This window comes from Etheostoma cragini, chromosome 3, assembly GCF_013103735.1.
Source record: "Etheostoma cragini isolate CJK2018 chromosome 3, CSU_Ecrag_1.0, whole genome shotgun sequence".
Lineage (NCBI taxonomy): Eukaryota > Metazoa > Chordata > Actinopteri > Perciformes > Percidae > Etheostoma > Etheostoma cragini.
The window spans coordinates 24,448,405-24,466,754 of NC_048409.1; the positions used below are offsets into that span (position 1 = coordinate 24,448,405).

At 39.9% G+C, this 18,350-nt stretch overlaps 1 protein-coding gene across 1 annotated transcript in view; it reads right to left on the minus strand.

Moving 5' to 3' along the window:
* Window positions 1-18,350, minus strand: part of lrrc75a (leucine rich repeat containing 75A) — a 39,343-nt gene that overhangs the window by 2,773 nt on the left and 18,220 nt on the right. The window contains exons 3-4 of the mRNA XM_034866735.1: window positions 16,231-16,343; window positions 522-795 (exon numbers count right to left, since the gene is read on the minus strand). Coding sequence (XP_034722626.1) covers window positions 522-795; window positions 16,231-16,343 — 387 coding nt within the window. The remainder of the gene's footprint in view (window positions 1-521; window positions 796-16,230; window positions 16,344-18,350) is intronic.

Sequence of the window (18,350 nt, forward strand, 5' to 3'; positions counted from 1 at the left end):
CACACACACACACACACTAGCAGTGGCACATGGTACATTTATTCGTTTTGAACCGAAACGGTGCGTTTGGGTTCGGTTAAATTGTTATATAATTTATTTATTATTTTATTTTATAAATATGGCTAGCATCGTTGTCTGCTAAATTGCAAACATACTTTATCATTATAATTATTATTATGAGAAACTTAGAAACTTACCTGCGTTTGGATCAGAGGAACCAGAGACTAGATGCAGTTCCTCCAGCAGGATCTAAACTAGCAGGACCTCACCTCACCTAGTTATACATGCCAAAAAAGCTGGGGCTAGTACCCTCTGATGGTTCAGGGACTACTTTAGATGCGGTGGAGTTACAAATGCCCATATTTACTTTTTAGTTTCTAGGTTTAGTTCCTAAAATTAGGCAACAACAATCTCTGTAACAGAAAGCAAGGGTTCCCCTTTACAGGAACTACACTAATATTATTCCACTATATTGGAATTATATTTGACAAATATATGAAAATATTAAAAGACTTGCGGACCTTCAGGGCGTCAGTCAGCTCCTTCAGAACAGCTCTGGTCAGCCTGTTTCCATTTAATGCCAGGGTCTCCAGGTGTGGAAGGCTGGCCAGCGTGGGCAGGAGCAGGAGAAACGCCTCGTCGGTCAGGTCGGTGAAGCCTAGCTCCAGGCTGACCACGATGGACGCATGGCGCTGTAGGTATGCACACAGGCGTTCCATGTCCCGGGCCACCAGAGGGATACCGGACAGATCCAACGCCCCGCTTGACAGAGGGGCCGACAACACTGCCTTCAAACTAGAGTTGGACACATGGGCAAACATTAGAGCCTATAGGCTTTTAAGGGCCAGCAGTAAGATTGCTGGTTTAGCTTCTATTGTACCAATTGCATCTGATTAAGTTGATTTCTTTCTTTTCTGTCAATGTTCTTTTCTGTCAATCAGATAATTCTACAGAAGCCCTGAAAAGGCAAGTGAGAATTTTCTTAGTATGATGAACCTATAGCTGTGCTGTTATGATATAATTGATCACAAATTGTTATTACAAAAACTAAAATGTTATGGTTTCCATTAAACTGCAATACTTTCGCTAGAAAGTTATTTAGAAAATAGGAAGCTGTGCTTTAATGGGAGTTTTTCTGAGGTAAAATCGGTAAGCTGTGGAATTCCACAAGGAAGCTGTCTGGGGCCATTCCATATTTACCAATAAATTACCTTTAACCTTAAAAAATACAAAAATGGCAATGTATGCTGATGACTCAACAACATACGTGGTGGCATCCACAGTTGAGAGGCTTACTAGTGTCTTGAATGAGGAATTGCAGGTCAGCATTGGAAATGGATGGAATAGATTAACTGCCTCATTGCTCAAATTTACTAGAAATATTTTAGTGACTAAACTGTTAAGGGTGTTGTGTCAGCATTTATGTCTTAGTTCTGATGAATATGGCTACAGCACCAGGCATGTCACAGAAGGCAGGCCGGTTCCTACCTAAGGTGAAAACAAACAAAGGGAAAAACACTGTAGTATACGGTCATGCATAGTTCTATCATTCAAGACATTGAATATTTCAATTTAAAATATTACTTAAAGGACAATTCCGGCGCAAAATAACTTAGGGGTTAATAACACATGGGTACAGAGTCAACTGTTCTTTGGGATATGTTTCATGCTAATCAAACGTGACCAGCTTTAGCGCAAACCGCTAATTAGCTTGTAACGCTAATAGTCAGGGCACTGGTAAAGTAAAAAGAAATCACTATTTTTATACCACTAACTAGGCTCAAAAGAGCATCACACTTCCACTGTAGCATAATGAGGGTCCCTACATGTAAACCAAAGCACTAAGGGACACCAAGGGTATTTATGGCTTAAGAAACTGAAGTTTGGGGAATGAAATGTTGGGTGGCGAAACACTGAAAGCTATACTCTCCAACCACATGGTCCAAGCTAAACTTAAACCCAGTGTGGCGACTGGATTTGGGAGAGAGTGGGTCACAAAGGACAGATCTAGGTTATGGTCCATAACAAAAAGGAAAACTGAGATCCAAAGTTTCATTTTTTCAGTTTACAAATAAAAACAATACAAACTGTACACGAGGGCCAAAGTCATTTATCCCCTACAAATAACACAGTGAGGTTTAGAAACACGAACATACACACACAAACACACACACGCGCACACACACACACACACAAAAACACACACACACACACACACACACACACACACACAAACCACTTATTTCCCTCGCCATCTGTTTAAGACTGGATACTGCAAACCTGACTCACCACCTGAATTAATGCATTTCAATGTGAACATCTCACACACACACACACACACACACACACACGCACGCACAAACATACACACAAAGTAGGCTACTTCATTTAGGATTAACCGTCTGGCAGTAAATCTAATTCTACTGTACGTTGACAGAACATTGGCTGCAACAGAGACCTACAGCTCTGGTCAGCACAAAACTAGTCAAATAAGTGACTGTGGTACAGACTGTGGTATTCAACTATTATCATCAGTTAACAGCTGAATATATTTATCTATTCACGTATCAGAGAGACTTTAGAGGAATCTAGGCCAGAGCAGCCCAAAGCAAAGCAGTGAACTTGGGTCAAATGTAGCCTTGCAAAAATGTTTTACTCATTTTCCCAAGGGTTACACAGAGTCATCTGTCACTAAATTGTATTTTTGTTTTGATTGTTGGGCTAAAACATGCAACTTGCTGTCCATCTACCAACATCATTTGGGATTGGGTGGCTGAATTAGGTAAAAATTGAGTTGATTTTTGGATGGCAATGTTGGTCGTTCCGATGCACTCTGTGTTCAGTGCTAATTAGCTAATGTTAGCATATTTACACGCTGAACTATAACGTGATTAGTGGTTAACACTATACTAACAGATCATCAGCATGTTAGCATTGTCCTTATAAGCATGTTAGTATGCCAAAATTGTTGTTAAAGTAGGTATATTGTTTTGACAATTGTTTGTGTGCCCTCTATTACAAATAGTAGAGGTGACAGAAAACGAGGGAGAGAGAACCATAACAAAGATTGCCGGCCAGACTTCACAAAGTCTTTGAATGAATGTCTTGTTTTTTCCAACCAACAGTCCAAATCCCAAATATGTTCAGTATCATCATTGTGTTCCTGCCTTTTTCCAGTTATCTGATTCTCAACCTACGTGCACACCTGCAGCTACGTGGATTATCCTCCAGAGTTCCACCTGCCATCTAGCCAAGAGAGTTCTCTGTCAGATTGCCTATTGTGCGCCATACTCTTCAAGCCATCTGTCTCTCTGTCTGCCTCATAAAGGGCGTGCTTATGGGCTGGCTTTGCCCCTTGCTCTTGTTTGCCTCTCCTGTCTGCCTACCTGTTGCCAAATCTGATCCTTTCCAAATAAACCCTGTTTTAATCCTATTGAATCTGCTTTTTTTGTTACCTGCACTAGAGACATTTCAAGCACTATAAGAAGTCTGAGAGTTCATCAACAAGACAAATCAAAGTCTTAATTAGGCTAAAATAGAACAATTATCGATTCATCCATCAAAAAATGCCCCCTTATACTCCAAAACCCAAAGATATAAAATGTACAAGCAGCATATCCTACATTTTAAGAAGCTGTAACTTAAGAATGTTTTTCTTTTTCCTTGAGAAATTTCTTGAATGAATCCTATCACGTCCTGCAACAACTACGTCTATATAGAGTATATTTGTTAAAACTTCATTTAAGTCAATAATTAATTTATGAATGTTCTAACAAATGGTCCCGTTAAGGTGGTCAAACCAAAAGCAAAGCGCAAATTCCACGCGGTACAATGACATATAAAGTCACAAATCCATGAATTTGCGCCGGGCAGCGTGAATGCGTGTCCATGTGTTGCGAAAGCCAATCATCATTGAGACGTCACTGAGTACTAGAAATGGAGGACAAACTTATTGAAGCCATTTGTGGGTATTCAAAGCTCTACTACACAATGTCAGTGATGAACAGACAGAACAAAATAGGAGAGGGCTTGGAGAACAGTGAGCAAAGTTGTGAAATACTCAAAAAAACACTCCAGCCCTGTACTTGCACAAGCTTAGGGTCATCCTCAAAACACATCTTGGGTTTACAACGGAATACACTACTTACTCCATAATTCAACTAACTGTAGTCCAAGTCCACATCTACAACTTGTTAAAAGCATGTTGGTAGCGTAGATAGTTCTCATCTGGTTGATACACCTTCCACATTACCTTTCTATTATGGACATCCCTCTCTTCAATGGGATTTGAAAAAGTATCTCATGAACTACACAGTCAGTGATCTCAAAGCCGTCAACAAGTCACTGCAGTTTCTTTGACAATCATTAACATCCCCGGTTCAAATGTGATAAACAAAACTCTGGTTCCTCCAGCACTTTATGATCAGAGCAGAAAAAATAGTAAACATAAATCCATATTACCATTTGTGCTCTAGTTCTGTGTTATGCACATTAAACCAAATTGGCCAATAAAAAGCAGTAACTAACTTTCCACAGAGCAGAAAGTAATTAGGTTGGCTTGTTCCACTCCATTCCCCAAACCCTGCATCATTGTCCCCATCTCTACCCTAACACATTCCCTGTGGTAAATCTGGATATTTAAGCACAGCTGTTAAAATTACATGACAGAACATGACCCTAAAACACACAGCAAACAACCTCAATCATTGACGTTTTGGTCATTTAAGAACAAACCCAAAATAAATTAAATGTGGGTTAGTAACTAAGAGTGACCCCTTTCATATTACACAGTTATTTGTTACACAGCTTATATGAATATATATGTGTTCTCTAAATAAGGACATGCTGAGGATTTTCATGAGGTGCAGATACAAATTCAGATTTAAAAAAATAAGACTGGTGATATCTTTTTTTTTTACCGTCAACAACTTTCATAATAGACCAAGAATAACAATTAATTCATCCTACAAAAAAAGGTTTGATTTGAAGTGTGATATTGCTTATTAATCTGTACCATACGTTCAGATTCAGCATTATTGTTTATTTATTGTTGTGTATTTTACATACACAATCCTGGTGCTGTGCGTACTTAGTAGTGCACCAAATGTCTATTAATCTGCAGCTGAAAATATTCTCATTTGTTTGACCATTTGTTTCCCCTTTTCCACTACTTGGCAACAAGTCGCTAGCTAATGCAAATTAACTGAGGAGGAAAACAAACACCTTGAGTCTGATGAGGCTACCTTTCACCGTCTGGGTAAGTAGTCTACAACCGCTTCCCACAGAGGCCCTGGAGGTTTGTGTGTACCAACCCGACTCAATGCAGCATCCCATGAGTCATAGTGCGCTAATAAGTTAACAAAGCTGGTGCAGCAATGCCCTCGGCTCTCCGTGACGTGTGGTTTGAGACCACTGATCTAATTGTGACAGCTCTCTCCTCCCATGCTTGGCTGCACCTCCTTTCTGTCTCATGCCCGTTGATTATTCCAGAAATGTAAAATCACTCACATCTCAACCTTTGTCTGATGTGCCACAAACGTGGGGGAATGATCTTGTTTGTTATTTCCACTCTTCATTCTAACCCCAACCGGTCGTCAGACACCGCCTACCATGAGCCTGGGTCTGTCCGAGGTTTCTGCCTTAAAGGAAGTTTTTCCTCGCCACTGTTGCACTGTTGCTTGCTCTGGAGGAGACTACTAGAACTGTTGGGTCCTTGTAAATTATGGAGTGTGGTCTATCTGTAAAGTGTCTTGAGATAACTCTTGTTATGAATTGATACTATAAATAAAATTGAATTGAAAATTGAATTGAATGTTTCTTTCCCATGCTCCACCTCTTCCCTCTCTCTCTTTACCCAGACTCTTCTACTACTTCTGTCCATCAACACTCTGCCATCCTTAGTTTAAAGCAATAAACAAGACAAGGCAAGCGTAGTAGTGTGCAAATAAATAGCAGATGAGACACCCAGAGAGATCATGATGTATTTGGCTTCAGACCAGAATCCCACGCTACAGAGAGACACACCCCCGTTCCAAACTGAGGTCACCTCACCCTGTCTGGACAACAACCAGCAGTGTGGTGGGACGGAGGGCTGGGTATGTAATCTGAGACATACACAGACATCAACTGTGACGTCTTCACATATTATATTGTTACTTTGCAATTCAGATCAGATGTTCACCAGTTAGTTACTGTTGCTATACCCGTCATGCTTCCCCTTCTAGTGAAGACTAGATCTGGGAAAGAAAACACTTTAATCTTCATATTATGACTTACACGTGGTCTTGGTAATGATCCACAAACAAATTAGCATTTTTATAATTAGACACTTTCTGGAAACACCACTATAAAATGTAACCCTAACAGTTTCTTTCGCACCTTGTTGCTCATCACAGCCACACGTCTATCTGCAGCCTATTGTAATTAGAAATGTGGAGCTCCAGGCGGTTTGGATGGAGACACAGGGGGAGGACGGGCAAGAGCAGACGGTCCTGGAGGAATTCTAAGAGAGAGATTTTAGTTTATGGACGATTTTATACGAGTTTCTGTGACTTGTTTCAATGTGTACATCTCAGACGGATTGAAACTTCAGCAAATTTAGTGCTTTAATCAGTTGTCGTGCATAACTGTAGCTTGACAGTGAGTGAGCAACTATATTTTTACGTAAAATATGTTTCACCGTTGCAGCCTTGGCTTGAAAATGTGATTGTAAATCTTTTTTTTAATTTTTATCAATTACTACTTTCAATGCAATCTTATAGTTTTAAACATGTGGTTACAAAAAAGAATCAAATGCTTTTAACAACCTTACTGGTAAAATTCTTCAAATCTGCTTGTACTCTCTGTGATGACATTATTATTTACCTTGCTACCACTTTTCTGCTATTGTTTCTTTCTCAGGCATGAACAGAAAGTCCTCTGGTATGGCCTAGCTGAGGATAATACTGTTAATATTATAATGGAGGGAAAAGATGGACGGGATATTTTCAGAAATATATTCTGGAACCAGAAGGGATAATTCCCTCATCATGCCCAATGTTCCCATGCTGATAGTCTGATGACCTTTGCACACCTCATTATCACATATTGTGAGTCATAAGCTACTCCTCCAGTTATCCCCAGAAATATAGTCTTAATAAAGACAGAAGGACCTTGTCACAGCCTGGATTTCATATCGCATCTCTAAAAATGCCACTTTTGTCTCAGCTCTTCTTGAATGCATCCCCACAAGGCTTAAGAACATTTCACCTCCATCCCTCTGTGTCTGTCTCTGTATTTCTATATGATTTGTCAAGCCAAACATATCAACAAATCCATGTCATGCACACTCTCCCCTCTCTGCCTGAATCTCTCCCTCAGAAAGATCTGAAACCACCCACGTGTTTCCTGAAACAGCCTCACAGATGATTCCAGGTGAAAGTGACTACATGTCTCTAGCCGCATTCTATTCAGAAATGAAATGTATATGAAGGAAGGTGGGGGAGAAAGATTATACAGGGATGTTTTAACCTCTTGAAAACCACTTGAAAATATATGATTTTCTCGCCTAAATTTTTACCCTTAAAAAAGTGCTGCAGTTTCCACATGCTTTGGCCCTCTGGGATGACCCTGAGTTCATTGTGAAGCTAACACTCTCAACTTGTTGTTTCTAGTGGCATTGTGACACTAGGCCTTACTGACACAGAGCTACAGAGGTTAGAACACAGAATTTCTATTTCCGTCCAAGTAAATCATCTGAAAAATTAATAAAAAGCACTACTGTAAGCATATTACATGGGCTACATACTAAAATAGTACCCTAGCCACATGTCTCACCTTAGAACACAAAAAATCCAGAAAAAAATGACTTATAAAATGGATTTTATATGAATGTATTTCTACAGATATGTCTGTGCGTTTGTCTTATTTCTTATTTCTAAAAAAACAAAAAAGTGCTAAATACAAAACTTCTGAAATACAAAAACACATCCACATCACTCACAGATATGTCTGAAAGAAGTACATACATAGATTTATAGAAATAAGTAATCATAATTTCATGAAATGGTGAAATGCCATCAGAAGGCCATATTTTTGCTTTCAGACAGCTGAAAGGGATCACAGGAATAGTTTTTTCTGGCCACTTCTGGTACCATTCTACTCGTCTTCTTATTGGCTACACAGGGATGCCAGTTTTATGACCTCCTCTTATAAGTGGTCGGATCTACTGTCCATCTTTCCCACGTGGGCCCAATGGGGACTGTGCGATATCATTGGCTTAGCTTGAGGATATCTCTTGATAGGCTGATGCTATTGGCTGGGAACAAGGTCCATTGCAATCTGCAGAAGCCACAGATTCTAATGGTGTGTCGACCTTCTTTTTAGCCCGCACAGGGAAAAAGTTACAAGCCATAAAAACCGAGAAATAATGCACTGTCTAGATTTCTGAACGTCAAAACTTGGCCAGAAACTACAAGATTGTGAGGGGACCAGCTAATTAAGGATTACAAGGCTTGGATATTCTAATTCCTTGGAGTGTTTGCAATTTAGGAAATCAATGTTTATGAATATCTTTCACCGACAAAGGTAGGGATGCACGCTCGATTTAGACAGAAACGGTGCAGTGTTTCTTAACTTCATAACGTGATTATAACCACGTGATTATATGCTTTGTGCGGGGGCTTGATGGAATCACAAGACTTGAAGCTTTCTAATGATGTGCTGCATCACCGTGTTGGTGACGATTTAATGCTTGGAATTCATAAAAAACAATTCATGAAAACACGTTGTGGAAAAACAGGTACCGTTTGGGGAAACGTGCTCTCAGAGAGATAATATGCTGCATTAAAAGTATGGTGTATGGCTTCAAATGCTGTTCTTATGTCTCCTCTCCCTGTCTGTCGGTGTTTTTTTCTGTTTCTGGGCACACAGGTTGCCGTTTGCGTCCTCTTTCCTCTGCTCTCCTCTTCTGTGACACAAAAGGTGAGAAAACAACTCGTCCTCCCTCTCCTCCTGTGCAAAAAGCTTTACACAGGTAGCACAGAGTGTGTGAGCAGTTATGCTTGTGTCTGCGTGACTATACTGTTAACACACAAAAGATGAGCAAGAGGAACATTTTGTGGTAGATTCATGACTATTCGTTGTCTGAATTGTGACATATTTCAAGAGACATCACTGACTGCAGAAGTTTGATATAATCATGTGCCGTCAGGAGCTGTGTCTATGCAGCATTAGGCACATCCCAAGCAATCACTCGAGCATCTGATCACACTGATTACCACAGAGAAGGAGGAGGAGGAGCCTGGGAAATTATCTGCTCGAGTGTTCAGGTGGAATAACAAATCCAGCATCTTTAAGAGCGGCATAGTTAACTGTCCACCAGAGGCAGGAAAATGAACAATTATCCATATACAGTATATGACATAAACATCTTAAAGGAAATAATTTCCTAGACCGTCAAGGAATTTTTACAGAAAAATGTGAAGAAGTAAAATGAACAACAGTTATTCATCTACAAAATACGCTGGGAACAATCAAGAGTTACTTTGTAAAAGGTGTCTTTATCTCATTCAGGCAGCAGTGCAGCCCAGTGGGTAATACCATTATTCACCAAGCTACAAGGGGTCACTGGTCCACTGGGAGTAAACATGAGTCACATCGAGGCACAAACAAATGACGGTGTTGTGTTGTGGAGGAGGCTGGAGATGGCAAACCCTCAGCCCTGCTTTATCTGATTCAAATGGCCTTATGAATTTATATTCAGTCATGCTGATGCATTCAAAGTAGATGACTGGTGTGGCCCCATGTCCCAGTGCAGCAGTGGACACACACAGCAAACGTTACAGTCAAATTTCTTCGCAAAACTTTATATGACTGTGAGCTGCATGATGCATATTATTGCTTTTTCTAAGCAAGCATATGTTTTGTAGTTGTGAGTGGACAGTCCACATCTTTTTAAATTTTTTGGAGATGTGTTGAAGCCAGAAGGAAGTGGCACGATTAAACATGTGTTCCACTAAACCATCTGGGCTCCCATTAAAAATTCACACTTTTTTCTCTTTTTCTCTGACAGCATATGATTCGAATTGATCAGAAGCCTGAATCCCCTTTTCTACTGAATCTTTCATTTCCTTCTACTCACACAGCATCACCGCTGGTTTAATCATAATCTCACATATTTTTAGAAATGGGTGTTCACTGGTTTGTAATAGTTATTGTAAAGCCAGCAACCGCCTCAGGGTGACTATGCTGCTCAGCGAGGGAAGGCAGAAGTGCACAATCCGAGAGGCAGAGAGAATGATTCAGAGGACAAGTCAAGGGAAAGAGGAAAAAAAAGATTTGGATTAAAATGAGAAAAAGGAGAGAAAGAAAAAGAATCCAAGTGATTTTGAAGCGCTCAGATTAATTTTGAAACTAAATCTTTATTATCTTTAGTATAGTAAGTCATAGCAGCATTAATATTAGACTAATTAGACTGAAGTTAATGCTCCCACTCTAAATCTTTTTGAAAACAGCCAGCGTGTGGGCTGTATAAATTCTATGATTACATCCTTTAACACAAATTCAAGTGAAGCCAAATAAGAGGGAATGAAAACGGTGTCAACGCACAGGAAAAAGTCCTCTTCTATGCACGATTATACATGTCTACCTGCTCTGTGGATACCAGTCCAGAGGAAGAAAAGGGCTGAGCACTGAAGAAAGCAGCAAGACAACATATACAGGACACAAATCAACTAAGGGATATACAGCGAAAACAATAGCATGGGAAATAGACGGGCAAGATGAAGACAAAATGGAACGACAAGGAACGACAAGGAACAACAAGGAACTGACGGCAAGTTAAAGCGATACAAATGTTCTAAATATAGCATGCACTTAAACTGACTGGTGGCTAAAACAAGTTGTTCTGCTGCCCCTGTCTACAGCGGTACATTGTCTGCAGTACATTTCTTAGCATCTACTGTTGGTAATACAATGACTATGTATAAGCTCCTTATACAACCCTACATCAAAACAGTCCAGGTATGTAACTGCTCTGCATCAGCAGGTCTTTGGTAAGCTTCCGCTGCCTCACCATGGTTTCATTAACACATAGTATTGACTTCCTGTACAGTCTGAGTCTTCTCCAGGAGCTGATCAGCGTAAACTCGTAAAGAAATAGGATATCAAAAGAAATGTGTTCTGAATATCAGCCCTCAAGTGCTTCAGATTAAAACTGTGGCACATACAAGTGGAACCCTATATTCACCTTTAAATAATTCCTATCCTTCACTGACAAACCAATGAAAATATATATCAGGGATAATATCCTCCCCGCTTGGTTTGGTCTGCTGGTGAGACAAAGCAGAGGAGGCACAGACATCTACACTCAACTTCTCTCCGTGCTGGCGGTCAGAACATAGGTGGAAGGCAGCTGGTAAATCTGTCAGAGCGCCAGTCACAGCCAGTCAATCAGCAGGCGGCAGACAGACAGAACTAGACGTTGGAAGACAGTACAAGAAGGTAAATATATTATTATTATTTAAGGTGTAGGGTGACCCTTTCTGTGTGTGTGTGTGTGTGTGTGTGTGTGTGTGTGTGTGTAGGTGTATAACAGTGTGTCATGAGTTTCCATGGCAAACATTGTTATGGTTAAGCAAACCTGAGCAAGACCTCATTATTTTCCTATTCAACACCTTGAAAATGTAATGAAAAAACACAAAGATGCAAGACCCAGAGGAAGAGGCAGGCAGACTGATTCAGGTCCAGGCAGAATGGTCGACAGACAGGCAGTTGTTTACTCGTTGGTTGTCAGTCAACCTCTTGACTGCTAAAGCCTTTGGCTCACTGCTCCTAAAAGCCAGTGGATGCCTTATTGGATTTTTTCAAGACGCAGTATGAGCATGGTGGACAAAACTGGGGGGCAAAATTACTATAGGAGACATCTCAACTACCTTTTAATTATCTGAGATTGAGGAGCAGAATGATTTTATCAGTGTTTCATAAAGCATGGATAGGCCATATGTACCCATTACAGACCAATGTAATGATGTTGAACTGTAACTGTAACTGTTTTTGCTTTTTGTTTGCAGGTTTGTCTAAAGAGCTCTCCTTACAGCTTCAGAATAGATATTTGGCAGCTCCTATGTTTATTTGTGTCTGACACCTCGCACGGTCAGTCTGCAGTTTCCTCTTTCTCTGTTCCTTCAACAATGCTTTCTGCTTTTTTTTTTTACCGGCTCCACCATGATGACAGTGTGAAAAACTCGGAAAAGCTCCATCGCTACCTCGTTAGCCGGTTCCCAAATGGGCGTATGTGTGCAGTGCCATGAAGCCATTTGTTACATCGCAATACCTTATATCACAAAATACTTCCTAATGATGGCCAAAAGAACTACAAAATTAAGATTGTTACAAATGTAATAACTGCACAGAGTAGCTGGTTATTAACTGATGGTGAGTTTATCTTGTGTCCATATGCTTCTCCATCTCCTGGCTTGCTCTTTATACCCAGAGTATGACTTCAATCAATCACAGCTGACAGGCTAATTCTTTCTTAGTAGAAGTGTCTCTGCTAAATGGAATATATTCTGTCACATCGTTTACTTTTTACAGTTTTCTCTGCCGTGCTCTCAGACCTGGGTTGTAAAGCAGAGAGGAGCCCAGGCTGCTTTAGACATTCAGCTGTGCCGATGCCTCATTTCAAACCACTGAATGGACTTGTTGAGCTCACTGAAAGGGGTCTTTGTTAAGCAGCTGGACAACAAACAGTAAGCCTTGTTAATCCTGCTTTGTTTTTATGATTCCCAACCACAACTATTCTTGTTGAATAGACAATAACAAACTGTCAACGAGTTGATTTACATGTGATACTGTATGCTCCATCCTTAGAAGGAATGATGGCTAATTTCATAACTAAAATTTTAAAATTTTGCTCACTGTGATCTCAATTTCATATCAGATCCAGAGCTGCCAGTCACAGCTCGGTCTGATCACACCTTCCTTCTCTGTCCATCACACTGTCAGACCTGAATCTGGGAGCGAGCAGAGAGATTTTTAAATCTAAGTCTTCATCCAAAGGAGACAAATTACAGTGAAATGCTTGTTTGTTTTGCAGAAGATGGCAATATATATTCGTGGGAGGAACGTTTCCTAGTTTTTATGCGTATAGTATTTCACTGCTAATATACAAAAACCAAATTATTTGCATTTAAATGAGTAAATTAACTATTAAGTAATTTCTCCGTTACTGTTTGTAGATCTTTATCTTTGTTTTTCCAGAAACAGATATGAGTCTAACATATCCATGTCATGCTGTCTGTACCATCTAGATTAACTCAAATGTAATAGAACATACTGAAAAAGGTTCCAATGTTGGCCTGATGGAGATGCTATTAAGCCAAAAATAAGGTGGTCTGTCTCACAGAGAAAAACCCAAACACATTTAAATTTCTCCTCATATTATATTTAAAAGAAATTTACAAATGAATTGTCCTTTATTCGTTCGTTCGTTCGTTCGTGTGTGTGTGTGTGTGTGTGTGCGTGTGTGTGTGCGTGTGTCTGATAATGGCATAAATATACTGACTGAAGAGTTCAAAACAGACAAACAATGAGCCGTCTTTTTTTATTCAATGCATTCTTCTTACTTGTTAAAACCTAGAGACTACTTTCTCCACAATGCTTCTAACGCCGACAGCTCAGCTGGAGATTTGGGGGTGTTATGCTAATGTAGCCTCAAGCTGCTAGCTTCAAGCAGAGATGAGGAGTGGGCTACAGAGGTCTGGTGAACTCACTTGTTTCAAACAACACACCACAGTGTTTGTTATTTTTTTATTTATAAACTTCAGCTTTGAGCGACGCTGACTAATGGGATATCACTTTTGATTGCAAGGGGCCACACAACTGTCACAGACAACTGAGTGAGCTGACAATGGAAGATGTCTGCAAAATCTTTCTCAACTGTTTTTCATCCTTTTCATGGCTCCAGAAGAGGCTGACGTAATTAGCATGGCAATGTGTGTGTGTGTGTGTGTGTGTGTGTGTGTATGTATGTGTGTGTGTGTGTGTGTGTGTGTGTGTGTGGGGAGGACATTAATAGCGTGTGTTCCATGCAAAAGATATTTCAATCTCATCTGTTGCCCTGCGACTGATCATTCTGACTGGAGTGGATGACAGCCTCATGTGCCAACTGCAGCACTGTGTTGATTAAATATCGTCCACCAGTCCAGAATTACTAGAGATAATTACAATTATTCATACACATTTTCATCTTCAGCTATTGTTAAATTCCATCATAGGTGAGACCCTGCTTTAACAGCAATTTTTTAGCTTGCTATTTGATAAAACAAAAGCAACCTATCATTTTTGACTGGGAAGGCAATGACGCACACCCAAACACACTCGGCAGGGATCCAATCTTTTTGGCCCATATTGAATTGTTATTCAATTCAATATATCCCCCCCCCCAAACACACACACACACACACACACACACACACACACACACACACACACACACACACACACACACACACACACACACACACACACACACACACACACACACACACACACACACACACACACACACACACACACACACACTCCCCCCCACACAAGCATTCGTCTGCAAACTGTTTTGTAGAGGAGCTGACACCTGGTGTTCATGCTAACAGCTGAGAAAGAGATATTTCCTACAGATCCTCCATTTACACAGCAGTGGGAATCCTCTCTCCAAATGTGTGCTCCTACAATGTCATTTTTCTACCGTCTGTGTCCACCGGGATGCATCACACAGTAATCAGGTTTACAGGTCGAAAGCAGGTCGAGGGAATAGAAGTCGTCTTTTCAACCCTTTATAGTAAAGCTTAATATGGGGATTTTTAATGCAAAGTGAGCTTATACGGTAACTACTTACATTGTTGTTACCGATATAGTAAATGTATTAAAAGGGGCTTTTTTTGTTTAACACCCTATAAAACTGTATTGTTAAGTCAAACTTGATGGCCAAGTTTAAATGTGTTAAATGTATTAACTCAAATTTAATTATCACCACATACAGTATCAGACAAAAAAATGGCTTAACTTAACTTAAACAGGTTCAAACAATTATTTTCCCATTATGCAGTAGTACTCCCAACACCTGTAAACACAATAATGTGAAAATGTGGTGGATTTACCCTTTACTTAATTTCCCTAAAGGTAACAACAAATAATTTCCTAGGGAGGCAAATGCTTTCAATTATACTGCTTTATTGCGACAGCAAGTTGAACGCAGTGTTTCACACACACATTTATACTGAGAACAGCTTTCAATAGTCTGAAGATAATTCTTCCCTGGCTGGACTTTACAGAGCTGGAGAATCATGTTGATTAGTTCACAGATGCTTTTTATAACTGATGTGCATGTTGTGTAATACTGCTGTATATCAAATCCATTTGATTTGGCTGCATACCTTTTAATATGAGGTTTCTACATAATGAAGGTGCAAAGAAGAAGACAGCAGGGAAAGCTAAGTAAATGCAAAGTGAAAAAATAACAGCCACAGCTCACATTTAGACAAAACCTCAAATGCAGACTCATCAAGCAACATTTACTATGTGATTGGTGTTGAAAGTCAGACTGAAACCCAAACAACATAATGCAAAGATTAAAAAAAGATAAAATAATGTTTGGATAAAGATGAGGACTACTTGACAGTTAGAGGGAAACAAAAAGGCAAAGGGAGGCACTGATGGTGACACAGAAGGAACTGATTTCATCTCCAACTGTGTCAATGAGACGCTGAGAAAATTAAAGATGGAGACATCAGTGGATTTTTTCCAATGGCACCCAAAGGGGCAGCAGATGATAACACATTGGTGACTCACTGAGATGTTAACAAAAACAGAAGAGATGAAAGCACCATAGCCACACACCATGGGTGTAACATTACCGCATAAGTGTTTGAGGCAGAGTCCTGTTCATTCCTACAAGAGTTGCTCAGTGGCGCATGAAGCCTTCTATTGGTCAAGATGGCTACTTCCACTTAAGTGATCTGCAAACTTGAATGTGGATAAAATTGTTTGAAATATTTGAAATTTTATCGAACCAAACAGATCAAATTCTGATAGGGAAAATTGTACTTTCGCAGGGGGTCGTAACGGCTCAAAAAGTTTTTTTCTGGCCATGCCATGGGAAAAGTATCATGTGACGAACAGGGAGTTGCAATTCCTGCCCCGCACGCACGCACGCACGCACACACACACACACACACACATTACCAAACTCACCAGGACTGAGGTTTCCTCTTTAGCAGGCCCTGTCTCCGCCACTGGGAGTGGGGGCTGAGATGGTAGGTCAGCTGACGACAAACCTTCTCCATCGCCCCCAGAGAATCACCCTCCTATTGGACACAGAGATAGAGACCCACAATCCACCAGCTCAATTTTTACTTTTGTTTGGTTTGTTTGTAGCATCAATCTAAGATCTATTATCAAACAAGACCCCAATCTCAAATGTAGCTGATAAATAATGGACCTGTAATATCGTGATAGATTGTCTAAAATAAATCTTGCATCAGTCATCCCTTATTCAGATATTTTCTTGTAAAAGTACAACATTGTGGAAATGGGCAACAAGTAAGCCATACTTAATAAATAAGTGGTATGTATTTTGTATATGTAACATGTGGTTTTGACATTGTCAGTCAAAGGTTTTACAGTAAACAGAGTTTGAGGGTAAGGGAGGGGAAATGACACGACATCATGAGAGAACACGACAGAGCAGTGAAGTGTTACAGCAGCAACAGACAGGAGAAAGACACAAAGATATCATTAGAGGATTTGAGGATCACCGGAGCAAAGAATTAGCAAACACACCTTCTGTTAAAGTAATGTTTTGACAGGAAACGCACAAATACACACACACACACACACACACACACAGTAATGCTGGGGAATTTAACGCTACATGCCGAAATTGATTGTGTAAATACTCACTCCCCATTTGCTACCTAGTATTCACCTTGTACCACTTTCCCACAATGTGATGACTTCCCTCAGAACCTCATATGACTGACATGTAAATGACAGTCACTACATTTGTTGGTTGTGACCCAAAATTATGATGAATCATCAATGTTTGACATATCAATTTACTACTTAACGTAATGAACCTTTGAGTTTTCATCATGTAGGGAACAGTGAACGAGGAAGCAATTTCAGACAACAAGCTATTGAGTTATTGACACACTGCTTCAACTCCACCCGTCTGCCTTAATAGCACCACAACTCTCCACTGTACCACAACTGCCAATGTGCGTGCGTGCATGCTTGTGTGTGAGAGGCGTCCATATTGAAATGCATTTATTCAGGTGGTGAGTCAGGTTCGCAGGTCCTCAGTATCCAGTCTTAAACAGATGGTGAGGGGAAGAAGTGATATCAACAAAGACATTCAGTTTGTTAAACTGTGAGGTACCACATTGTTGTTGAGGTCAGTATGTTTGTGAGAATCAATATGTTTAGCTTGGTAAAATACTAAAGGGACAGATGTTGGGTCATAAAGCAGAAAAACAATTTTCTAGCAGACAGAAAGTGGATGAACTGATACCCAGAGGGAGGATGATGATCCCAAATGAATTTCTCTTTCTTTTTTCTTAAATGAAATGAGGCAATAATGAGTCCCATCTAGAAACTGTGGAGATGTTTTTGTAAATGTGTCTGTGTGGTCAGACGTTGCAAAAAAGTTGAGGACATATCTTATTTATTGTGTATAGTCATATTTTAACATTCGTAGTGAAATAACTCATTTTTGTATTCTCACTCATCTTGTCTCTTAGCTCTGCTTTTTCTTGTTATTTATATGGGCATTTAAAAAAATGTTTTAAAATTGGAGAGCAAACCTGGAAAGATACATAATTGATGGGGATCTGATGGTATTATCCCATAAAAAATGTCCTGCATTTTCTACAACAACTAACCTCACAAAACAGCCACCTGCGATAGTCAACATAGGAGTCACACTGCTCAGGTTTTTCACCCCATCCAACCACAGTCTTAGCTAACCTGATGTGCTGAGCTCAGAGTTGCATTGATTTGAGCAAACACTAGTCCAGGTTAGTCTGTTGCTATGTTGTGTTGTTTTGTTATGTGTTGTGGGACAAGGGAGAATGGGGAAAGCACATTAGCCTGACATATTGAGATTAATTGAACAAAATTACACTCAGATGTGTTACGTGCCTTTACCCTCCACTACATCCACATATATATATACACACACACACACACATATATACATACATACATACATACATTCATATACATATACATATATATATATATACACTCACTGGCCACTTTATTAGGTACACCTGTCCAACTGCTCGTTAACACTTAATTTCTAAGCAGCCAAT